This window comes from Oncorhynchus tshawytscha, linkage group LG10 (genome assembly GCF_018296145.1).
Source record: "Oncorhynchus tshawytscha isolate Ot180627B linkage group LG10, Otsh_v2.0, whole genome shotgun sequence".
Taxonomy (NCBI): Eukaryota; Metazoa; Chordata; class Actinopteri; order Salmoniformes; family Salmonidae; genus Oncorhynchus; species Oncorhynchus tshawytscha.
In genome coordinates this window covers 55,297,773-55,324,619 of record NC_056438.1, presented here as the reverse complement: position 1 = coordinate 55,324,619, position 26,847 = coordinate 55,297,773, and the positions used below count along the sequence as shown (strand labels likewise).

Sequence of the window (26,847 nt, the reverse complement as noted above, 5' to 3'; positions counted from 1 at the left end):
CTGCTTGAACGCCAATAACTCAGATACACATGAAAACATTAAATAACCCAGGGAATCGAAAGAACATCACTCAGAGATGCACAAAAACAATATTACATTCAAAACGGGTGAACCTTTCTTTTAAAGCGTCCGCATACTTCCCAGCCAAAACAGTTCGGAAGAGTTCATGCATGTAGTATTATGACAACATTTTGTAAAGTTTTGGTTTGTTTTGGACTTCAGTGAGGGGTTTTTCGGCTGTTCGGGCACAGCCTTTTTCTGGAGGCAAGCCGAAGTTCGGAGCTGAAGTTTTCGCCCCTTCGTCATTGATTGGTCAACCGTAGGGATTCTTCAATAAAGTCTTTGTTGTCATTCAAAGATAGACCACTCGTTTTCCTGCAATTTTTTTCATTGCGACATACTGCACCAAACATCTTAGTTAGATGTAAAATTGCGCGACTAAGATCTCCTCGGCAGAAACGTCAAAATGAATGACAGATTTCTTGGCTAGGGTGTCTCAAAATGGACCAGTGGCAATTTTAGCATGTTCATCTTGGTGAAAAGAAAAGTGGGATGCATGCCAGCAAATCCACTACACACCAGAACAACAAACAATACATTAATTGCACTATAACGGTGACAAACGGTACCCACAAACTGTTAGGGCCTACATTAAGTTGTCTCAACAGCAGTCAAAACATCTTACCACTGCTACACCTGGCTATCAGTGAAGCCTTGTCTGGCAGCGAAAGAGTTAATTCATTTACTGCCTTTAAAAAAAACACAGCTGGTATTGCTGACTTGCTTAAACAAATGTGGTTTCTAATGACAATTGAGAGGTACAAACTATGGCATAAGGGGACGACAAGCGATAAGAGGCAATCCGTAATTTCGATTAAGACATTAATGAGTGAGCTAGGAGGGACGTAGTCAATATAACTATTTGTTTAACACTTTTGAAATGTACCGCGACAGAATTCAGAAAATGGGCCGTTCTTACAGTGTTCTCCCTGTACACCAAGTCAGAACCGTAAGATAAATAAAGGGGGTGTATAAGCAGACAATGAAAGCTCTTACAATATTCAATGATGACATTTCTCTAAAACAGGTTATACTGTAGGCTACATGTGCACCACCAAGTCAGAACAGTAGGTAAAATTAAGAGGGGTAAATAGACCAAATTATTAGGGTGAGCCATATGGGCTACTAACATCTTACTACACAACATACACTTAGTATTACTTTCTTAGCTACAGTATACATATCTCCCTGGCATATTACATAATTTATGCAGCAGCATACAATACATTTTTGGACTCACCTTGTTGTGCTGTGCTCACTTGAACAGGAAGGTGGCGCGTCTGTCCTTCGTGGGCAAATTTTGTCATCAAAGTCTGGCATTCTCCAGATTTTTTCGAGGTCTACCCTTAGACTTGGCTGTGACGTATTGTTCCCATGAGTGTTAGAACACTGAGCCAATCACGGTGCAAAAAAAGCACTGAGCTGGGCTTAATGAAAGCACTGCGCTAGGCTTAAACACCTGCATTTTAGAGCTGCCTTACTCAAGAAAACAATGAAAGATATATGTTTTACATTGTTTGCAAACTGATATGCCATACTGACTCAACTCCAGCCACTTTAATAATGGAAATTGATGGGAATTGATATAAAAATGTATCACTAGCCACTTTAAACAATGCCACTTAATATGATGTTTACATACCCTACATTACTCATCTCATATGTATATGTATATACTGTACTCTATATCATCTACTGCATCTTGCCATCTTTATGTAATACATGTATCACTAGCCATTTTAAACTATGCCACTTTATGTTTATATAACCTACATTACTCATCTCATATGTACATACTGTACTCTATACCATCTACTGCATCTTGCCTATGCCATTCTGTACCATCACTCATTCATATATCTTTATGTACATATTCTTTATCCCTTTACACTTGTGTGTATAAGGTAGTAGTTGTGGAATTGTTAGGTTAGATTACTCGTTTGTTATTACTGCATTGTCGGAACGAGAAGCACAAGCATTTCGCTACACTCGCATTAACATCTGCTAACCACGTGTATGTGACAAATAAAATTGGATTTGATATGATTTTGATTTGATATGTGACATGTATTAATGCCAAAATAACATGCAAAACAGGCAAGCCCAAAAAAGGGCAAAAAATGTGGGGCCCTGCCCCACCTGCCCTGAATGATAGGTCGCCACTGAAATGGACAAACAGTACGATTGCTGCTTTTTTATAAGAGAAGGTCTTTTAAGGGAGTACGCAAGCACACAAATTTTTAAGGGAGTACGTAAGCACAAGGATTCTGACACCGTTTGATGATTTCCGCTGGGAACATTAACTCTACTTTCACTTCTTTTCCTCAGACGATAACTGCACCAACCATTTCACACCAAATCAAGTGGCTCGGATGCATTGTTATATGGATCTAGTCTACGAGAACTGGCTGAACAACAGAAGGCCCTCCCCCATCCCTCTCAAGCCCATGGTGATTCGACAGAGCTCAGACTCTGTCTCCATTCATTGGCTGCCACCTGTAAGGGGGCCACTTCATCAAAGGTAGAATAAATGTGTAGCTAAAGTTTTTCCTCATATCAGCAGTAATGAGATATTATGTATCCCAAATGATACCCTATTCCCTATATAGTGCACTAATTTTGACCACGGGCCCATAGAGAGCCCGTACTGCACTATAAAGGGAATATGGTGCCATTTGGGATACAGACACAGATATTCATGAATGATAATGACATTTTCAAAGATTTTCTGATACTTACATCTGAGCACCTCTCTTAACAGTTCCCCTACAGTGGATAGTGTAAACTGCAGGGACTGTGAGGCAGATGGTGTGTTCCATCAGTATGCCTATGAGGCCACCTCGCCCCGGGTCTGTGACTCCTCCGGATACTGGACACCTGAAGAGGCTATTGGTCAGTATTTCTCTTTTGCCACACATGGGCCTGTGTGGCTTAGTTAGTACAGCATGCCAGTTGCAACGTCAGGGTTGTGGGTTCAATTCCCACTGGGATCACCCATACTAAAATGAATGCATGCACAACTGTAAATAGGTTTGGATAAAAGCGTCGGCTAAGTGGCATATATTATTTATATTATGACAATTCCATTAGCCAGTCTAGTCTAGGATAGTAGTCTCAAGGCCGAGTTACATTGCACACTCAGTGACATGTCTCTGACACTGCAAAAACATAATAAAGTGAGCACATACTCCTCATCTGATAAATAATTTATTTTAATCTCATTGATTTTAGTGTGTTATTATGTCCATTCTGAACATACACAAAACATTCAGTTACTAACAGTTTAAGTTCTACCTTTCTGCAAGGAGGATCCCTTATTCTCCTGTGGGTAAGGTGCGTGCAGGGATAAAGACTGTATGGAAGAAAAATATGAAAATCATAAAATAATAGTTGCCAGGCAAAATATCTTCTCTTGTTTTGGCCATAAGAAAAACAGGGTGCTTGGCAATGTCAATTTTTGGTAATGTTGGGTGCCGTCCTACATTGAACTGTCATAAAAACTGTGTATCCTGTAGTGCTTTGAATCTTTATGCTTCATGTAACAGATGTTCCTTATTATTCCAATCAAGATTCTTTGAGTGTGGAGGAGCCCAGTCTTTTGACATGACGTGTATAAAACGTTTTAGAAATTCTACCCAAATATGTGGAAATCCTCAGATGGAATTTGTGCTTTGAAAAAAAAGAGGAGGTGGTGATTATTCTCCATGCTGTACTTTAATGACGATAAAGACAATTACAGCATTGTCCAGGAAAGGGGAGTGGAATCCACAGTTCTGGGGAGAGACACAGTCTGTTGTCTTTTGTTGTGTACTATAGTGTAATTTATGTGGGGAAGAGAGTCATCTTACCTGCTTGTCCGTGTGTAAGCCAGGTGTTCACTCGTGGGTCTTGAGAACTTAATTTAGAACAGGAAATTAAGAGTTTTACAGATTTAAAAATAAAGGAGGCTTTTGTATATTTCAAATGGGTTCAGGGACCAATCACAATGGGAATACAAAACAAAACATTATGTGATTGGTAAATGAGTTGCAAAGAAGAAAATAAATTCAACTCATTGACAAATCAAATTATGTTTTGTTTTGTATTCCCATGTGATTGGTCCCTGAAGTCATTTTGAAAATAATAATTTCTCAGTCTGTAAAACTGTTTATGAAACATGTTGGTTTTATGTTTAACAATAAAGAAGCACTTTTATCAATTTCAACGTTCCTCTAAGAGTTGCTGAATTTTCTATTCAATACATTTGCCCCTAAATGATACATATGAAAAATATGAATATGAATATGAATATGTATGCACACACTACTGTAAGTCACTCTGGATAAAAGCATCTGCTACATGACTAAAATGGAAATGGAAATTGGTTGGAGAGCGAGGTGGCTGTGTTTCCTCCCCTTAAAGGGGAAATCTGCAGTTGCTACATCCATTTTTGGACATACACAAATGTATTATATTTACCCATTGATTATTGAAGAATATAACTTATAAATAGCTTAGTTCAACTGTTGTACCCCATCAGAACCCAAAATATAATAGTCCAATGTTTGTAAACAACGTAAATGTAAACAAACACATTATAACCTCAAAACATGGTTAAAACGATAATTTTGATAGCATGAATGGTCAGTCCTTGCATCCATAGCTCTGACTCTGAATTTGAGAGTGGTTACATTTCTCAAGGCTCATACCTCATAACTGCTGATTCTAGGTTTAACAGGAAAATAAGTTAAGGGTGATTAGGACGGGATTAAATGCAATCACGTTATAGTGCAGCACACTATACAGCTGACAATTTTTTTGCAGTTTTTTTAAAGGCATTTTCGAAGATGTTTGCAGGGATTGTAGTCATGATAAACGCTGCACATGTTGGTTCAAGTGTAAATTGCCATTAAAATAGTGCACTTCGCTACAACGCACCTTGCATTAGATCGCAGCCTATATGAAAACAAGTCAAAATGTTCCACCCCAGTACCATTGTTACCCTTTTACAAATGAATTAAACTGTTAGGCCTCAAAATTGTTAGGCCTCAAAATTGATTTAGTTAAGTTTTAAACATTGACTGAATTAATAAAAAATGCATACAACATAGTGTATACCTCATTCTTTTCACAGAAACAGATCTTCCCTTTGATGTGTTCCTCCACTGAAACCCAAGCATGCATTTCCAAACCTGGGGAGTCTATTTAATCTTGAGAAAGGGAAAAGTAGTGGCATTGTTAAGTTGCTGAAAGCAGGAAGGATGATACACTAAGATCTTGAAGCACTAGCCTTTCCTGTGGGAGCCGTTTGCCACATCTGATACAGCGATTAATCTGGGCCTGTGTTGAGGCCTTTCTCTGTTTATCTGACCAATTTAGTTTTATGTTTTGACTTGGCGTGCTGATGTTTACCCTGAAAAAATCCACACATGTGAAGGAGCCACATTGGGTGCAAATAGCAGAAGCTGTGGAAGCTGTGGATGTTCAGGCATTGGCTGGCTGGGGCTACCACTGCAGGCTCGGTCCCTCTCACCATCCAACAGTTTAGTTCAGGGCTCTGCTGAGACATACTACCTGCTACTTTTCCCATTTGTACCACAGAGGAAATGAACATGCTTTATACATTGTTACGGCATGGATTTCTTTCCTGTGCGAAATTGCACCTGGGTATGTTGTGTACTAGAGGGTGGCTTGGGGAAGACCAGTCCAGTCCACAGCCAGGTTGTGTGATTTTCCCAAGCTCTCTCCAGTGATGCTCCAGTAGCCCTATTCTTTAATAAGAGTACAGTAATGGTTTTTCAGTGATTCGAAATCATAAAACAAACTGAGAGATAGTACACTACTTAAAGTGTCAATCAGCAGTAGAAACAATTAAGTGTACTACCTGTTTCAGTAAAAAGCTGAGGGATGGGGCTGGAAAAACTGTAACTACTCTCAAATGCTTAGAGCTGTGGATGCAAGGACCGATCATCCATGATATCAGCATTATAGTTTGAACCATGTTTTGTTAGGATGTATAGTATTTTTTTTTGTTCTTTTTTTTGTTTATAAACATTGGAGTACTCTGATGGAGTACGACAGTTGAACTATGCTCATGAGGCATTTCTAAGTTATATTCTTCAAACATCAATGGGTACATATATTTGATTTATATGTCCAAAAATGGATGTAGCAACTGCTGATGTCCCATTTAAAGACAAAGAATAATGTAACGTTCCTACCTTTTAAACCAATTGGGCATGTAAGTTGTATGTCATCAGTTAACGGTAACAGTTCAGTGTTTACAGATTTCTATAAAATATGGCCTTGTTTAATTAATTACAATATGAGTGAAATAGTTTTCCTTCCAAACAATGGTAATTAAGTATGTTAAAAAGCAGCTTTTCTGTGTTGGAATAGTATCTGCATACCCCAACAACAGAATGGTATGGGCATATACTGGTCATTAAAAATATTAATGCGAGTAGACCGCTGATTGGCCAGTTGGATGACTTCATCCTCTATGAGGAAATGGCAAGCATTTTTGAAACGGTCCGTTTGAGAGAAGTTTGGGGTGTGTTTTTTTAAAATGTTTTTTCTCCATTTTATGCTTTGGCCACAAATATGAGTATGGGACTAGTCAAAAACATTATCTGGGTATGAGTTAACAGAATAAGAACTTTTAAAAGTGAGATATTTACTGGACAGTTGTTTTTTGTTCTTATATGACTTGCCTAGTTAAATAAAGGTTACATTTAAAATGCATCTTCACAACACATTTTGTGTGTATTACACAATTTTCTTCCTTCATAACACATTCAGGAAGATTACATGAATTCCAATTTGTTGTGGCTAACGTTAGCTAGGTGGCTAATATTAGCTAGCCTAGCTAGGTGGCTAACATTAGATACTGTAAGCTAGGGGTTAAGGTTAGGTAACATGCTAGCTAAGTAATTAATGGGTTAGGGTTAGCTAGCATTCTAGCTAATTTGTTAAAAAGTAGTAAGTTGTTACAAAGTTGCTAATTAGAAGTCCATGACGTGATCCGAACACACAACATTTGGGTTGCTAGATGGTCGTGTTATACACCCAGCTGCCCTCCCTGAAACAACCTCCCTCCTATCGTTTCTGTGTTTTCATGTGCCTCTCAGCAATTTGTGTCGATTTCACAATAATCTGTGATACTGGGTTAATCTGCTAGATCAGTTGTAACTGTGCCCTTTTTTCGTTGCATCCCAAAAGGCACCATATTCCATAAATGGCCCTGGTCAAAAGTAGTGTGCCATTGGGGATGCATGTAGGGGTCTATATGTATATATATATATATTGTAAAACAAGATGTGTGTGTGTGTTTACAGGCCCTCCAGATGTATACCAGCCATGTGAGCCCAGCCTACAGGCCTGGAGTCCAGAGCTCAGCCTGTATGATGCCAATGTGACGTCTCCCTGCCCTGAAACCGAGGGCTGCGTCCTGATGCTGCGCTTCCTCCACCCTGTGGTCCCTGACAGCCTCACTGTGTGGGTCACATACGTCTCAGCCGGTGGGTCCCGGGTTCATTCTAGTGGTCTCCAACAGCATATATATATATATATATACACTGCTCAAAAAAATAAAAGGAAGTCGATTGGCTGACAGCTCACAACACGGTCCCATGCTCCATGTACACACTGAAGCTCCGTTTCTCGCTTTCAATTGGAGATGAATAAATAAACATTACAGTCCTGATGTGCTAAGGCATACTACTACAGTAATATAAATATCTACTACTGCTGCTAGTACTAGTACTAGCTAGTACTATTTCATGTTACTTTCACAATGCTCAGAAATTCAATGTGTTGATGTGTAGGGGGATAAAGTGGAGGGGGCATATAATATACACTGCTCAAAAAAATAAAGGGAACACTAAAATAACACATCCTAGATCTTAATGAATTAAATATTCTTATTAAATACTTTTTTCTTTACATAGTTGAATGTGCTGACAACAAAATTACACAAAAATGATCAATGGAAATCAAATGTATCAACCCATGGAGGTCTGGATTTGGAGTCACACTCAAAATGAAAGTGGAAAACCACACTACGGGCTGATCCAACTTTGATGTAATGTCCTTAAAACAAGTCAAAATGAGGCTCAGTAGGGTGTGTGGCCTCCACGTGCCTGTATGACCTCCCTACAACGCCTGGGCATGCTCCTGATGAGGTGGCGGATGGTCTCCTGAGGGATCTCCTCCCAGACCTGGACTAAAGCATCCGCCAACTCCTGGACAGTCTGTGGTGCAATGTGGCGTTGGTGGATGGAGCGAGACATGATGTCCCAGATGTGCTCAATTGGATTCAGGTCTGGGGAATGGGCGGGCCAGTCCATAGCATTAATGCCTTCCTCTTGCAGGAACTGCTGACACACTCCAGCCACATGAGGTCTAGCATTGTCTTGCATTAGAAGGAACCCAGGGCCAACCGCACCAGCATATGGTCTCACAAGGGTCTGAGGATCTCATCTCGGTACCTAATGGCAGTCAGGCTACCTCTGGCGAGCACATGGAGGGCTGTGCGGCCCCCCAAAGAAATGCCACCCCACACTATGACTGACCCACCGCCAAATCGGTCATGCTGGAGGATGTTGCAGGCAGCAGAACGTTCTCCACAGCGTCTCCAGACTCTGTCACGTCTGTCACATGTGCTCATTGTGAACCTGCTTTCATCTGTGAAGAGCACAGGGCGCCAGTGGCGAATTTGCCAATCTTGGTGTTCTCTGGCAAATGCCAAACGTCCTGCACGGTGTTGGGCTGTAAGCACAACCCCCACCTGTGGACGTCGAGCCCTCATACCACCCTCATGGAGTCTGTTTCTGACCATTTGAGCAGACACATGCACATTTGTGGCCTGCTGGAGGTAATTTTGCAGGGCTCTGGCAGTGCTCCTCCTGCTCCTGCACAAAGGCGGAGGTAGTAGTCCTGCTGCTGGGTTGTTGCCCTCCTACAGCCTACTCCACGTGTCCTGATGTACTGGCCTGTCTCCTGGTAGCGCCTCCATGCTCTGGACACTACGCTGACAGACACAGCAAACCTTCTTGCCACAGCTCGCATTGATGTGTCATCCTGGATGAGCTGCACTACCTGAGCCACTTGTGTGGGTTGTAGACTCCGGCTCATGCTACCACTAGAGTGAAAGCACCGCCAGCATTCAAAAATGACCAAAACATCAGCCAGGAAGCATAGGAACTGAGAAGTGGTCTGTGGTCACCACCTGCAGAACCACTCCTTTATTGGGGGTGTCTTGCTAATTGCCTATAATTTCCACCTGTTGTCTATTCCATTTGCACAACAGCATGTGAAATGTATTGTCAATCAGTGTTGCTTCCTAAGTGGACAGTTTGATTTCAAAGAAGTGTGATTGACTTGGAGTTACATTGTGTTGTTTAAGTGTTCCCTTTATTTTTTTGAGCAGTGTATATAAAAAAGGAAAAAAGTATTTGATCCCCTGCTGATTTTTATAAGTTTCCCCACTGACAAAGAAATGATCAGTCTATAGAATAACAACAACAAAAAATCCAGAAAAATGCATGTCAAAAATGTTATAAATTGATTAGCATTTTTGACATGCGTTTTTCTGGATTTTTTTGTTGTTATTCTGTCTCTCACTGTTCAAATAAACCTACCATTAAAAGACTGATCATTTCTTTGTCACTGGGCAAACATACAAAATCAGCAGGGGATCAAATATTTTTTTCCCCTCACTGTACATATATATATATATATATATATATATATATATATATATATATATATATATATATATATACTGTATATATATATATCAACATTTTGAACACACCTACACACCTACTTTTTTATTTATTTGTACTATTTTCTACATTGTAGAATAACAGTGAAGACAACAGACCTATGAAATAACACATATGGAATCATGTAGTAACCCCAAAATTGTTTGGGTTCAAATCAAAACAAATTTTAGATTGTTGAAAGTTGCCACCCTTTGCCTTGATGACAGCTTTGCACACTCTTGGCATTCTCTCAACCAGCTTCATGAGGAATGTTTTTCCAACAGCCGTGAAGGAGTTCCCACATATGCTGAGCACTTGTTGGCTGCTTTTCCTTCACTCTGCGGTCCAACTCATCCCAAACATCTCAATTCAGTTGATGTTGGGTAATTGTGGAGGCCAGGTCATCTGATGCAACACCATCACTCTCTTTCAAATAGCCCTTTGTTTTGGGTCATTGTCCTGTTGAAAAACAAATAATAGTCCCACTAAGTGGATGGCATTTTGCTGCAGAATGCTATGGTTGCCATGCTGGTTAAGTGTGACTTGAATTCTAAATAAATCACTGACAATCTCACTAGCAAAGCACTCCCATACCATCACACCTCCTCCATGCTTCACGGTGGGAACCACATATGTGGCGTTCATCCGTTCACCTACTCTGCATCTCACAAAGACATGGCAGTTGGAACCAAAAATCTCAAATTTGGACTCATCAGACCAAAGGACAGATTTCCACCAGTCTAATGTCCATTGCTCGTGTTTCTTGGCCCAAGCAAGTCTCGTCTTATTATTGGTGTCCTTTAGTAGTGTTTTTTTGCAGCAATTCAACCATGAAGGCCTGATTCATGCAGTCTCCTCTGAACAGTTGAGATGTGTCTGTTACTTGAACTCTGTGAAGCATTTATTTGGGCTGCAATCTGACATGCAGTTAACTCTAATGAACTTATCCTCTGCAGCAGAGGTAATTCTGGGTCTTCCTTTCCTGTGGCGGTCTTCATGGGAGTCAGTTTAATCATAGTGCTTGATTGTTTTTGCAACTGTACTTGAACCTTTCAAAGTTCTTGAAATTCATGTCTTAAAGTAATGATGGACTGTTGTTTCTCTTGCTTATTTGACCTGCTCTTGCCATAAAATGGACATGATCTTTTACCAAATAGGGCTATCTTCTGTATACCACCCCTAACTTGTCACAACACAATTGATTGGCTCAAATGCAATTAAAAGGAAAGCTCTGGAGCAGGTTTTCATCAAGGATCTCTCGTACTTTGCTCATCTTTCCCGAGATCCTGACTAGTCTCCCAGTCCCTGCCGCTGAAAATCATCCTCACAGCATGATCCTGCCACCATCATGCTTCACCGTAGGGATGTTACCAGGTTTCCTCCAGACGTGATGCTTGGCATTCAGGCCAAAGAGTTCAATCTTGGTTTCATCAGACCAGAGAATCTTGTTTCTCATGGTCTGAGAATCCTTCAGGTACCTTTTGGCAAACCTTTTGGCAAAATGTGCCTTTTACTGAGGAGTAGCTTCCGTTTGGCCACTCTACCATAAAGGCCTTATTGGTGGAGTGCTGCAGAGATGGAAGGTTATCCCATCTCCACAGAGGAACTCTGTAGCTTTGTCAGAACGACCATCGTGTTCTTGGTCACCACCCTGACTAAAGCCCTTCTCCCCCGATTGCTCAGTTTGGCCGGACGGCCAGCTCTAGGAAGAGTCTTGGTGGTTCCAAACTTCTTCCATTTAAGAATGATGGAGGCAAGTGTTCTTGGGGATCTTCAATGCTGCAGACATTTTTTGGTACCCTTCCCCAGCGCTGTGCCTCGACACGATCCTGTGTCGGAGCTCGATAGCCAATTTCTTCAACCTCATGGCTTGGATTTTGCTCTGACGTGCACTGTCAACTGTGGGACCTTATATAGACAGATATGTGCCTTTCCAAATCATGTCCAATCAATTGAATTTACCACAGGTGGACTCCAATCAAGTTGTAGAAACATCTCAAGGATGATCAATGGAAACAGGATGCACCTGAGCTCAATTTCTTGTCTCATAGCAAAGTGTCTGAATACTTATGTAAATAAGGTATTTCTGTTTTTGTTTCTTTTTACCTGTTTTCGCTTTTTCATTATGGGCTATTGTGTGTAGACTTTTTTTTAGAATAAGGCTGTCACGTAACAAAATGTGGAAAAAGTCTCAAATATATTTTTTTATTATTTTCCCCTCACCCTCCCACCCTTCCCCTAATTGGAGTACACTAATTATATGTATTTTCCTTCTTTATTATTTTCCCCAAACCCTACCACCCCTCCCCTAATTGGAGTAAACTAATGGAATACACTAGTTAGGCTTCCACTTCCAGCTGATACATACTACATACATTTCACGGACAGTATATTTTACATGAGTTCTTTTTTATTTGTTTTTAGTCCCAGCCTTCAGCTAACCTCAACCCCTCCCATCTATCTCTGAACACCATCCCATTTTGATTCCTAGTTGCCATATATTTTTCCATTGTGCTGTGATGTTTCACAAAAGTTCTGAACCTTTCTATTCTCATAGTTTCTACAGATTGTAAATGGAAGATAAGCACATTTGCTAATAGTATTATTATACTATTGATTGTTTGATTATGGCTTATCGAATCACCCAGCAGTCCTATTTGCAGAGTTAGCTCCAAGTAAATGTTGCATTTTTTCAGCCATTCCTGAACCTGGGACAAAAACAAGCTACATACACCTCCGTTCAAAAGTTTAGGTCACTTAGAAATGTCCTTGTTTTTGAAAGAAAAGCACATTTTTTGTCCATTAAAATAACGTCAAATTGATCAGAAATACAGTGTAGACATTGTTAATGTTGTAAATGACTATTGGAGCTGGAAACAGCAGATTTTTTAATGGAATATCTACATAGGCGTACAGAGGCCCATTATCAGCAACCATCACCCCTGTGTTCCAATGGCACGTTGTGTTAGCTGATCCGAGTTTATCATTAGAAAACTATTTTGCAATTATGTTACCACAGCTGAAAACTATTGTCCTGATTAAAGAAGCAATAAAACTAGCCTTCTTTAGACTAGTTGTCATCAGCGTTTGAGGGTTCGATTACAGGCTCAAAATGGACAGAATCTAAGAACCTTCTGAAAGTCTTCAGTCTATTCTTGTTCTGAGAAATTAAAGCTATTCCATGTGAGAAATTGTGTACTACTCCCTTCACAGAACAGCGCAAACTGGCTCTAACCAGAATAGAAAGAGGAGTGGGAGGCCCCGATGCACAACTGAGCAAGAGGACAAGTACATTAGAGTGTCAGATCCCTCACAAGTCCTCAACTGGTAGCTTCATTAAATTGTACCCGCAAAACACCAGTCTCAATGTCAACAGTGAAGAGGCGACTCCGTGATGCTGGCCTTCTAGGCAGCAAATAATAATTTGTTAATAACTGTCTTGCCTAGTTAAATAAATGTTACACACATACACCACACTGACCAAAAAGTTATTTTGTTGGCATTTACGTATGTCCCCATTACCAGTAAAACATAATCAAAACCTATTTATTTCACTTACTTGCTTTGCTATTTTGTTGTTCATTTCTTCAGTCGTTTCTCAACCTGGATTTCTATTGAACGCCGTTTGGGTCTTTGCACGTCAAAACAGATACACGTCAAATAACACTATTTGGTTAGCCTTCAAAATAAAAGTATGTAATTGACAGTGATGCGGATTAAAAGAAATAGTAGAATTATGCCATAATTTAATAGATCATGCTAAACAAGGTTGGAATGTTGACATATAAAATCAACAAAAGACAATAATTTGTTAATTTGACAAAAATCTCTTGAAATCACACTGTATGTATTAAACTTAAGAATTGTATTGGGGGCGTTCTTACTTCTCTGTACAGCCTTACCTATGGATTGTGGATCAATGACATGGGTTAGTCCCACGATAAGAGCTACAATGCTAATATTTGTGTTAACTCTTCACAGTTGTGTACTGTGGGTGTCATCCTTATTGTGGCTAGCTTCACAAAACCCGGTCCGGTCAAGCCTCACTAGCCAGATGAAGCAAGCTGGCTGCTTATAATGTTAGCTTTGGGCAACAGGGTTAAGTAGCTGGCTAGCTATTTATTTTCACAAACTGAAGTTCAATTTCAATAGGCGAACAACAAGTGGCTAGCTAGCTAATACTTATTTACAAGGATTCCTAAATCATTGCTAAGAATAATGAAAATGACTGCAGTTTCTATTGGTCATTGTTTTCAGGCTGGTTGTATTGGTGCTAGCTAGGTACCAAGCTAAAGCTAGCTAGCTACCCCAGAAGTTGCGGTCGAACAAATAATGCTTTATTACCAATGCGGTATTGTAAATACATCGTTCGTGTCCGGTGTTTACTTGTTTGCAGACTTTTTTGTACAGCTTTGACAGTGCTACTGATAGTCGTGGGGGCACTTGGCTTTCATGTGCACATTCAGAAAACACAGCATTCTATAATAGAACTGTGTTATTTGTTGTGTCAAATTAAAAGCTTATTTAACCCGTCAAGTAGTGTTATTGTCAAATAGTGTTATTTGACATGTATCTTCTTTGACACGCAAAGACCCAAACAGTGTTCCATAGTATGTAGTGAAGCTAATAGCAGTGACGTTATTACTGTGTAACTCCGGTAGGGCAACATCTGAAAAATAGCGCACTTGGTAGTGTGCTCGACCAGTTGCGAAAGCCAACATCACCCACTACAGAGAACGGTTGATTGTCAAGGGCAATGAATTCCATTATCTTGGCGTTAATGGATTTCACCTTTGAGTTGTCTCGCTGAAATGTTCTTACTCTTTCAAATAACTGCTCGACTTGTTGATTGCTCGATCCACACAGCAGACATTGTGGACTGGGTTAGAAATGCTGTGTTGCACATGTAGCACAAATGTTACACCATGTACCTACATTATATAGGTATGCACGTCAGCTTTGACATCGTCTTTGCACATCGGCATTAAACTAGACATTGGGCCGATACCAATGTTGGCATTTTTAGCAAATATTGTCAGATTCCGATATATTCACCGATATATCGTGCATTCCTATTTTTTTTAATCAATTAATATATTTGCGTTTAACCATAATATTTATTATAATATTCCTTCTGTATTTTCTGGTGGATTAAACTGAAATTGCAACAAGCTTTCTATTGCTTGTTTAAAAATAGCGATATTTTGGAGATGTTTTCATTTTCAAATAACCGAAAGTGGGAGGTTGTAATCTGAATGAAGGGAAAAAGGCCATTCTTGAACATGGCGTGACAACAGTGTACATTTAGCAATTATTGAAACTCCACAATACAAGCCACGCATTGTGTCTACCTGAATCATAATTCTTTGGCTATTCATCTTAGCAGGTAATGTCAAGTCACACCAAGTATTTTTTTTTCTAGGTGTTTATGAATAAATAAAGGGATATGCATATGCATTTTTCTCTAGAACTGCTTGATTATACAGGTGATGATTGTCCACCATGTTGTCTCTACAGATAACCAGGCAATCGCCAACATCGAGCTAATAACAGACACAGACGAGTCTCTTGACATGGGTCCACAGCACGTCTTCTGTGATGTGCCCCTCACTCTACGTCTGCACACCAGAAAAAGGGTGGTAGCTGTCAAACTGAGCACCTTTGATGAGAAGATGGAGATTGATGCTATCCTGTTCACTTCTGGCCCCCACAATCCTCTCTGCTCCAGTTGCCAGCCTCTGATGTACCGAGTTGTCAGGCAACCAGCGTTTTCAGGCGATCTGGTCCAGCAAACTCTGCTTACATTTACAGACAGGTAAGATTGACACAAGTAAGATTGACACTGACAAATACTTTGACCTTAGTCTGGAAAGTTCTCCTGTGCCGACACAGATGTATTGTTTACACTCTGGAATTCTGCAAATACTATGCCCTTAGTCCAGAAAGTTCTCCTGTGCGGAGATTTATTGTTTGGAGGTAATGTACCACTGCTCCAAGAACTGGGCCCAAAAATACAAAGAAATAAAAAAATCACGATCATAATGTATGTCAGTTACAAAGATCAAACAATGCAATCTTCTATAGCCACAAAAGCTGAGATATTCATAATTCTAGTGTTTTGGTTTGGTATTGTTTTCGCAACACAAAAACCAAATGCATTCAATATGCTTCTTAGCCCTAGCTACTGATACAAATCAACATCAAGGGCCTTATTAAAAAAAAAGTTTACAGTGGATTCCTGCGTACGTCAAATCATTTTTATTCCACACTGAGAAAAGGTGTTAAGTTGATTATCTGAATCAACTTAACAACTTAAGTGTTCTTTGTTTTTTATTCTGTTCTATCTTACTTTTATTCATAACAGTCTGCTTGGATTCTATATTAGCATCATCCACTATTTTTTATGAATGATTTTGTAATTTTTCACAAACACTTTCTGGGATGTTTCTTTTCAAGCACTTAGTTGCGGGAGTAGGTGGATATGCTGAAGAGGTCACGTTGAAGAATACGTTTGGTCTCTAAAAGTTCCACAAGCAGCTGTAAGTGCAAAAAGATGTAAAAACCAAGGGGAATTAAGTTATGTGGAGGGAAGAGAGGCAGTCTCTGGAATATAAACCAAATGTGACCAGCAGAAACAGTAAACACCAGTGGCTGTTTGGACCTGTTCCTCAGCTATTTCCTCTCGCTGAAGGCTCTTCACTGTATGCTCATCATGGTTAGTATATGATAAGTGAGAGGCCTGTCATTTGGAAGAGGGGGTGAAGAGAGAGAAGTGGAGTGTATTGCAGGAGAGAAAATAAAGGAAGGCTAAGCATTGTGACTGACTGAGTCTACACTGCCACCAAGAGGTATATCTGGCAAAGCAAGATTTGTTTTGCACTTGATATCCTAATCCTTAAAAATAGACTCACATTTTTGGTCCATTAGTAGTGAAAAAAAATCACTTTTGGGGCATATGTGAAATAGGAGTAGATGTCGTTAATCCATGGTCAAGGATGTATTATTTCGCCCTGAGCCTCATCTTTTGGTTTCTACGATTGCGTACATTAATAACTGATTGTATCATTCCAGTGTCCATTAAGGCACAAAACTACACAGAGTCTAAGTCCTGACAAAAAAACACTCCTGTAAAATGTCCTCCGGTGGAATGCTAGAGAGAGGGGGCTGTTAGAGCTGATCCATAATTAATAAGGGTAATTTGTAGCGGGAGGAAATCCGACACGCCTGAGAGAGTAGATAATGTGCATTTTTGTAGGTATTCTTTACAGCTGGCCGGAGACAATGGTAATCTAGCAGTGCTGCCGGGAAATCAAGGGTAGGCTCTTTTTATAGTTTGGAGATGACCAAAACAGCTCAATAGCCCTGGGACAGGAGGTATGATATCACCGTGCCCACTGTACATCCAGTTTAGGTTTAAGTTCACTGCTTCCTACAGCAAGGTTAGACGATTAGGTGACTAGACACAAATACACAAGACAAGAAACAGTGTTGGGGAAGCTACTCTGAAAATAAAGTTTACCAAGCTAGCAACTATTTCACACTGGAAGATGTTAAGCTAAACAAATATGTATTTTCTTTTTACATAATTAAAGTTACTTTTCACTTCGTGAAAAATTATCATATGTAAATCTGAAATGTCATAGACTACAAATTGCAAGAACAGATCACTTTACCCCAGTGTTACAGGTTAGGGTGCCTTCAGAAAATATTCACACATTTCCAAATTTTGTTGTGGTACAGACTGAATTACATATGGATTAAATTGAGATTTTGTGTCACTGGCCTACACACCATACCCCATAATGTCAAAGTGGAATTATGCTGATTTTATTTTTTATAAATTAATATAAAATGAAAGGCTGACATGTCTTTGTTTTGGCAAGCCTAAATACGTTCAGAATTAAACTATTGCTTAACAAGTCACATAAGTTGCATGGACTCACTCTGTGTGCAAGAATAGTGTTTAACACGATTTTTTAAATGACTACCTCATCTCAGTACCCCACACATACAATTTTTTGTAAGGTCCCTCAGTCGAGCAGTGAATTTCAAACACAGAATCAACCACAAAGACCAGGGAAGTTTTCTAATGCCTCACAAAGAAGATCACTTATTGGTAGATGGGAAAAAGAAGTGTTCATTGAATATCCCTTTAAGCATGTTAAAGTTATTAATTACACTTTGGATGGTGTATCAATACATCCAGTTGCTACAAACTCCTTACTAACTCAGTGGCTAGAAAGGAACAAAACCGCTCCGGGATTTCAACATGAGGCCAATGGTGACTTTAAAACAGTTACAGAGTTGAATGGCTGTGATAGGAGAAAACTGAGGATGGATCAACAACATTGTAGTTACTCTACCATACTAACCTAAATGACAGTGAAAAGAAGGAAGCCTGTACAGAATAAAAGATATTCCAAAACATGCATCCTGTTTGGCACTAAAGTAATACAACTTTTTGTCCTTAATACAAAGTGTTATGTTTGGGGCAAATCCAACACAACACATCACTGAGTACCACTCTTCATATTTTCAAGCATGGTGGTGGCTGCATCATGTTATGGGCATGCTTGTCATTGGCAAGGACTAGGGAGTTTTTTAGGATAAAAATAAACAGAATAGAGTTAAACGCAGGCAAAATCCTAGAGGAAAACCTGGTTGAGTCTGCTTTCCAACAGACTCTGGGAGACAAATGCACCATTCAGCAGGAAAATAACCTAAAACACAAGGCCAAATATACAATGGAGTTACTTACCAAGACGACATTGAATGTTCCTGAGTTGCCTAGTTATGTTTTGACTTAAATTGTCTTGAAAATCTATGGCAAGACTTGAAATGGTGTCTAGCAATGATCAACAACCAACTTGATAGAGCTTGAAGAATTAAAATAATAATAATATACACATATTGTACAATCAAGGTGTGCAAAGCTCCTAAAGGTGATTCTAACATGTCCTGACTCAGGTGTGTAAATAATTATGTACATGAGATATTTAAGTATTTCAAATTCAATAAATGTGCACTGTTTGTCATTATGTGGTATTGATTGTAGATGGCTGTGATTGTTATTATTTTTTATCCATTTTGAATTCCGTCTGTAACTCATATTTTCGTATTTTCTTCTGTTGAAGCCATTCTGTTGTTGATTTGCTTCTGTGTTTTGTGTTGTTGTTCTTCAATTGGCAGACAGATAGCCTTACATTCTCCTGCAAAATGTTTTGATGAACATGGGAATTCATTTTTCCGTTGATGAGAGCAAGCTGTCCAGGCCCTGAGGCAGCAAAGCAGCCCCAAACCATGATGCTCCCTCCACCATATTTTACAGTTGGGATGAGGTTTTGATGTTGGTGTGCTGTGCCTTTTTTTCTCCACACATAGTTAAACTCAACTTTAGTTTAATTTGTCCACAGAATATTTTGCCAGTAGTGCTGTGGAACATCCAGGTGTTCTTTTGCAAACTTCAGACTTGCAGAAATGTTTTTTTTTTGGACAGCAGTGGCTTCTTCCGTGGTGTCCTCCCATGAACACCATTCTTGTTTAGTGTTTTACTTATCGTAGACTCGTCAACAGAGATGTTAGCATGTTCCAGAGATTTCTGTAAGTCTTTAGCTGACACTAAGATTCTTCTTAACCTCATTCAGCATTCTGCGCTGTGCTCTTGCAGTGATCTTTGCAGGACGGCCACTCCTAGGGAGAGTAGCAACAGTGCTGAACTATCTCCATTTATAGACAATTTGTCTTACCATGGACTGATGAACATCAAGGCTTTTAGAGATACTTTTGTAACCCTTTCCAGCTTTATGTAAGTCAACAATTCTTAATCTTAGTTATTCTGAGATCTCTTTTGTTCGAGGCATGGTTCACATACAGTGAATTGGAATTGTGTGAATAGCAAACTCAAATTTTGTGAGTGTTTTTTTATATTGCAGGGCAGCTCTAACCAACATCTCCAATCTCGTCTCATTGATTGGACTCCAGGTTAGCTGAGTCCTGACTCCAATTAGCTTTTGGAGAAGTCATTAGACTAGGGGTTCACATATATTTTTCCAACCTACACTGTGAATGTTTAAATTATGTATTCAATATAGACAAGAAAAATACAATAATTTGTGTGTTATTAGTTTAAGCACACTGTGTTTGTCTATTGTTGTGACCAATTTATTTAGAAATACAGGTAATTCCAAAGGGTTCACATACTTTTTCTTGCAATTGTATGTTCCAAGCGCAATGCACAACAACAGAGTATCACAGCCGTAATGACCATTCATTCACAATTATACAGTTTTGTCCAATAGAGTAATACAAATATAATTATAAACTGTGTACCCAATGTGAGTGCAGTAAATTATCTCAGTTCAGTTCAGTTCCTACGACGATGCACCAGTCAAATGTCCCTCTATAGAGATGAGGTAACGATAGTGATTGTAGAAGCTGTAGATGATAACCCTCTGTAGGTGGTGAAGTAGTTTCAAGTTTCATTAGTCGTATGGGATACGCATGCAAAACATCGTCCAACGAAATATACAATTAAATAGTAAAAAAAAAGAAGACGAACATGCAGTAAATGGCAGTAGTATAGATTAAACATTGGAGCATAGGTATAATACAGAAAGGTACAATTTAGAGTACAATATTTACACGTGTATTGGGGAAGGAGGGGATGCTTGTGTGGAGAATCAGAGCAGGTGGTCAGTCCAATTCAAGTGTTCAGTAGTCTGATGGCTTGTAGACAAAAACAGTTTCTGAGCCTGTTGGTATCAGACCTCATGCTCCAGTACCGTCTGCCCGACAGTAAGGGAGAGAACAGCTTGTGGCTGGGGTGTGTGGGGACCATGATGATGCTGCGTACATTCCTCAGGCACCATTTTGAGTAGATGTCCTGGATGGGTGGGAACACGGTCCCAGTGATGTACTGGGCCATCTTTATCACCCGCTGGAGGGCCTTGCGGTCATGGACGGAGATATTCCCATACCAGGCTAAGATGAAACCAGTCAGGACGCTCTCGGTGGTGCAGTGGTAGTATTTGGAGAGGACTCGGGGCAGCATGCCTAATTTCTTCAGCCGCCTTAGGAAGTGGAGATGAGGTTGCGTTTTCTTGACAAGAGTGGTGGTGGTTTTGGTCCATGACAAGTCCTTGGTGATGTGGATGCTGAGGAACTTCCTGAAGTCAGCAATCAACTCCTTTGTTTTTCTGACTTTGAGGGAGAGGTTGTTTTCATGACACCGCAATTCCAATTCACTTACCTCCTCCCTATAGCCTGACTCGTCTTTGTTGGTTATCAGGCCTACAACCATGGTGTCCTCAGCAAACTTGAAAATGGAGTTGGTGTTGTGCAAAGCCACGAAGTCGTGGGTGAACAGGGAGTACGATAGAGTACAGAGGACACACCCCTGGGGGGGCCCTGTGTTAAAACCTCTTTGGGCTAGGGGGCAGTATTTTTCTGTCTGGATGAAAAGCGGCCCAAACTAAACTGCCTGTTACTCAGGACCAGATGCTAGGATATGCATATAATGGTAGATTTGGATAGAAAACACTCTAAAGATTCTAAAACTATTAGAAACTAAAATTATGTCTGTGAGTATAACAGAACTTATATGGCAGGCAAAAACCAGAGGACAAACCATCCAGAAAACAACAACAATTTCAGCCCACTACTGTTTCCAATGTCTGTCATGTTTAATATGAAGGGAAAACCTCACAGTTTGTAGTGGCTCCCATTTTGGCTCTAGTGTTTTCATACGCATTCTTTGTTGTTAATCTCCAGTAAAGACAATAATGATTCTCCGTCTTAAATGTTATCATTTATTTACATATTAGGGTACCTGAGGTTTGATTATAAACGTTGTTAGACTTGTTTGGAGAAGTTTATTGGTAACGTTTGGGATTCATTTGTATGCATTTTGAAAGAGGGAAACCGGTGGATTATTGAATGAAGCGCTCCAGCTAAACTGAGTTTTTGGGGATATAAAGAAGGACTTTATCGAACAAAGGGACCATTTGTGATGTAGCTGGGACCTTTTGGACTGCCAACAGAAGAAGATCTTCAAAGGTATGACATTTATTTTATCTGTCTTTCTGACTTTCGTGGCGCACCTGCCTGGTTGAAATTTTTTTTTAATGCTTTTGTGTGCGGGGCACTGTCCTCAGATAATCACATGGTGTGCTTTCGCCGTAAAGCCTTTTTTAGAAATCTGACACGGCGGCTGGATTAACAAAAAGTTAAGCTTTTTCTGATGTATTTTCATGTCAAATATGACTATTTCTGTCATTTGAATTTTGCACTCTGTAATTTCACTGGATGTTGTCGAGGTGGGTCGCTAGCAGAACGCCTGCGCCAGATAGGTTTTAAGAGTCAGTGTGGAGGAGGTGTTGTTGACAATCCTCACAGCCTGTGTTCTGCCTGTCAGGAAGTCCAGGATCCAGTTGCAGACGGTGGTGTCCAGACCCAGGGCTTTGAGCTTGGTGTTGAGGTTGGAGGGAACAATAGTGTTGAACTGTAGTCAATGGACAGTATTCCCACATAGGTCCAGATGTATTGCAGCCATGTGAATAGCGATGAAAATGGAAGCTTCTGTGGATCTGATTTGATTTGATTTGATCTGTGGGTCATGACCAGCCACTCGAAGCACTTCATGATGACCGAGGTGAGCGCGACGGGGTGATAGTCATTTAGCCATGACACCTTGTTTTTCTTGGCCACTGGGACGATGGTGGTATCTTTCAAGCAAGTGGGGACTACCTGAAAATGTCCAAGAAAGCGCCCACCAGATGGTCAGCACACACTGTGAGGTCGCAGGGATGCCATATGGGCCAGCGGCTTTGTGTGTATTCACTCATTTTCACTCGTTTTCCCAGCCCCCTTAAGTTAATACTTTGTAGCGCCACCTTTTGCTGCGATTACAGCTGTAAGTCGCTTGGGGTATGTCTCTATCAGTTTTGCACATCGAGAGACAGAAATTTTTTCCCATTCCTCCTTGCAAAACAGCTCGAGCTCAGTGAGGTTGGATGGAGAGCATTTGTGAACAGCAGTTTTCAGTTCTTTCCACAGATTCTCGATTGGATTCAGGTCTGGACTTTGACTTGGCCATTCTAACACCTGGATATGTTTATTTTTGAACCATTCCATTGTAGATTTTGCTTTATGTTTTGGATCATTGTCTTGTTGGAAGACAAATCTCCGTCCCAGTCTCACGTCTTTTGCAGACTCCATCAGGTTTTCTTCCAGAATGGTCCTGTATTTGGCTCCATCCATCTTCCCATCAATTTTAACCATCTTCCCTGTCCCTGCTGAAGAAAAGCAGGCCCAAACCATGATGCTGCCACCACCATGTTTGACAGTGGGGATAGTGTGTTCAGGGTGATGAGCTGTGTTGCTTTTACGCAAAACATAATGTTTTGCATTGTTGCCAAAAAGTTCAATTTTGGTTTCATCTGACCAGAGCACCTTTTTCCACATGTTTGGTGTGTCTCCCAGGTGGCTTGTGGCAAACTTTAAACAACACTTTTTATGGATATCTTTAAGAAATGGCTTTCTTCTTGCCACTCTTCCATAAAGGCCAGATTTGTGCAATATACGACTGATTGTTGTCCTAAGGACAGAGTCTCCCACCTCAGCTGTAGATCTCTGCAGTTCATCCAGAGTGATCATGGGCCTCTTGGCTGCATCTCTGATCAGTCTTCTCCTTGTATGAGCTGAAAGTTTAGAGGGACGGCCAGGTCTTGGTAGATTTGCAGTGGTCTGATACTCCTTCCATTTCAATATTATCACTTGCACAGTGCTCCTTGGGATGTTTAAAGCTTGGGAAATATTTTTGTATCCAAATCCGGCTTTAAACTTCTTCACAACAGTATCTCGGACCTGCCTTGTGTGTTCCTTGTTCTTCATGATGCTCTCTGCGCTTTTAACGGACCTCTGAGACTATCACAGTGCAGGTGCATTTCTACGGAGACTTGATTACACACAGGTGGATTGTATTTATCATCATTAGTCATTTAGGTCAACATTGGATCATTCAGAGATCCTCACTGAACTTCTGGAGAGAGTTTGCTGCACTGAAAGTAAAGGGGCTGAATAATTTTGCACGCCCAATTTTTCAGTTTTTGATTTGTTAAAAAAGTTTGAAATATCCAATAAATGTCGTTCCACTTCATGATTGTGTCCCACTTGTTGTTGATTCTTCACAAAAAAATACAGTTTTATATCTTTATGTTTGAAGCCTGAAATGTGGCAAAAGGTCGCAAAGTTCAAGGGGGCCGAATACTTTCGCAAGGCACTGTAAGTCTGTATTGTCTTATTGCGTCCCTAATGGATTTGCGGAGCTTGTACTAGCTTGCCTTGTACACATCGTGTGCCACTGAGTCATCGGGGTACGTTCTGCTGACATTGAATGCTGCAGTATGGGCTCTCAGTATTGTTCATCCAGGGTTTTTGGTTGGGGTATGTCTGGATTGTTATTGTGGGTGCAACTTCATCAACACATTTCCTAATGAAGCCTGTGACTGACGATATACATTCCTGAATGTTGATGGATGAGTCCTGAGTGGATGAATCTTTGGACATAACAGTATTTTCAAAACAATCCAGCAGCATTGAGTCTGCCTCCTCTGTCCAGCGCCACACTATTCTCTTTGTTGGTTGCTCCCTCTTGAGTTGCTGCTTGTAAGTGGGGAGAACAGAGAAAATCTATCTGATTGGTCGAAGTGGGGGCGGGGATGTCTTTGTACTCATCTTCGATGTTTGTGTATACGTGGTTAAGCACGGCGGATCTTCTTGTGGGGAAGGATACACTGCTGGTGATATTTTGGGGAAATATGTTTGGCTTGGTTAAAGTCACCCTCGACAATAAAGACTTCCTCTGGGTGAGAGGATTATTGCTGGCTAATGATCTTGTACAGTTCGTTGAGTGCTACATTGGTGTTTGCTTGTGGTGGTATGTACACAGTAGAGGTCAACCGATTCATCGGAATGGCCGATTAATTAGGGCCGATTTCAAGTTTTCATAACACTCGGTAATCGGCATTTTTGGGCACCGATCATGGCCGATTACATTGCACTCCACGAGGAGACTGCGTAGCAGGCTAACTACCTGTTATGCGAGTGCAGCAAGGAGCCAAGGTAAGGTGCTAGCTAGCATTAAACGTATCTTGTAAAAAACAATAAATCTTAACATAATCACTAGTTAACTACACATGGTTGATGATATTACTAGTTTATCTAGCTTGTCCTGCGTTGCATATAATCGATGCGGTGCCTGTTAATTTATCATTGAATCATAGCCTACTTCGCCAAACGGGTGATTTAACAAGCGCATTCGTGAAAAAAGCACTGTCGTTGCAACAAGGTGTACCTAACCATAAACATCAATGCCTTTCCTGAAATCAATACATAAGTATATATTTTTAAACCTGCATATTTAATTAATATTGCCTGCTAACATGAATTTCTTTTAACTAGGGAAATTGTGTCACTTCTCTTGCATTCTATGCAACAGAGTCAGGGTATATGCAGCAGTTTGGGCCGCCTGGCTCGTTGCAAACTAATTTGCCAGAATTTTACGTAATTATGACATAACATTGAAGGTTGTGCAATGTAACAGGAATATTTAGACTTATGGATGCCACCCGTTAGATAAAATATGGAATGGTTCCATATTTCACTGAAAGAATAAACTTTTATTTTCTAAATGATAGTTTCCGGATTTGACCATATTAATGACCTAAGGCTCGTATTTCTGTGTGTTATTATGTTATAATTAAGTCTATGAATTTAATATTTGATAGAGCAGTCTGACTGAGCAGTGGTAGGCAGCAGCAGGCTCATAAGCATTCATTCAAACAGCACTTTTGTGCGTGAGATTGCCAGCAGCTCTTCACAATGCTTCAAGCATTGCGCTGTTTATGACTTCAAGCCTATCAACTCCCGAGATTAAGCTGGTGTAACCGATGTGAAAGGGCTAGTTAGCGGGATGCGCGCTAATAGCATTTCAAATGTCACTCGTTCTGAGACTTGGAGTAGTTGTTCCCCTTGCTCTACAAGGGCCGCGGCTTTTGTGGAGCGATGGGTAACGATGCTTCGAGAGTGGCTGCTGTCGATGTGTTCCTGGTTCGAGCCCAGGTAGGGGCGAGGAGAGGGACGGAAGCTATACTGTTACACTGGCAATACTAAAGTGCCTTTAAGAACATCCAATAGTCCAAGGTCTATGAAATACAAATGGTATAGAGAGAAATAGTCCTATAAATACTATAATAACCTCAACCTAAAATGTCTTACCTCGGAATATTGAAGACTCATGTTAAAAGGAACCACCAGCTTTCATATGTTCTCATGTTCTGAGCAAGGAACTTAAACTTAGCTTTCTTACATGGCACATATTGCACTTTTACTTTCTTCTCCAACTCTTTGTTTTTGCAGTATTTAAACAAAATTTAACATGTTTCATTATTTATTTGAGGCTAAATTGATTTGATTGATGTATTATATTAAGTTAAAATAAAAGTGTTCATTCAGTATTGTTGTAATTGTCATTATTACAAATAAATAAATAAATAAATAAATAATTGGCCGATTAATCGGTATCTGCTTTTTTGGTCCTACAACAATTGGTACCGGTATCGGCGTTGAAAAATCAAAATCGATCGACCTCTAGTACACAGTCATGATAAAAACACATGAATTCCATCTGCAAATAGTGGGTTCAGCATTTTAGCATCAGAAACTCCAGGTCGGGTCAACAGGAGCTCGCAATGTTTTCAACTTCGGTACACCAGGAATTGTTTATGAGGAAACATACACCCCCCCCCCCGACTCTTATCAGAAATGTGAGTGTATTGTCCCTAAGTCATGTCTCAGTAAAATCAAAGACACAGCGTTGGCTGATGTCCCTCTGCGATTGATGCCTTACTCTGAGATCACCAAGTTTATTTTCCAGTGATTTGACATTAGCCATCAGGATACTAGGAAGACGAGGCCACGTAGCCTGTCTTTTCAGCCTAGCTTGGAGTCCCTTTTCCTTCCTCTTCTTTGTCATCGCCGGCAT

At 40.2% G+C, this 26,847-nt stretch overlaps 1 protein-coding gene across 1 annotated transcript in view; it reads left to right on the top strand.

Annotated features, from left to right (window-relative positions):
• The window catches only part of LOC112259607 (pappalysin-2), an 89,851-nt gene that overhangs the window by 16,424 nt on the left and 46,580 nt on the right, over positions 1 to 26,847 (top strand). Inside the window, exons 5-8 of the mRNA XM_042328773.1 lie at positions 2,389 to 2,581; positions 2,822 to 2,952; positions 7,377 to 7,559; positions 15,324 to 15,621. Coding sequence (XP_042184707.1) covers positions 2,389 to 2,581; positions 2,822 to 2,952; positions 7,377 to 7,559; positions 15,324 to 15,621 — 805 coding nt within the window. The remainder of the gene's footprint in view (positions 1 to 2,388; positions 2,582 to 2,821; positions 2,953 to 7,376; positions 7,560 to 15,323; positions 15,622 to 26,847) is intronic.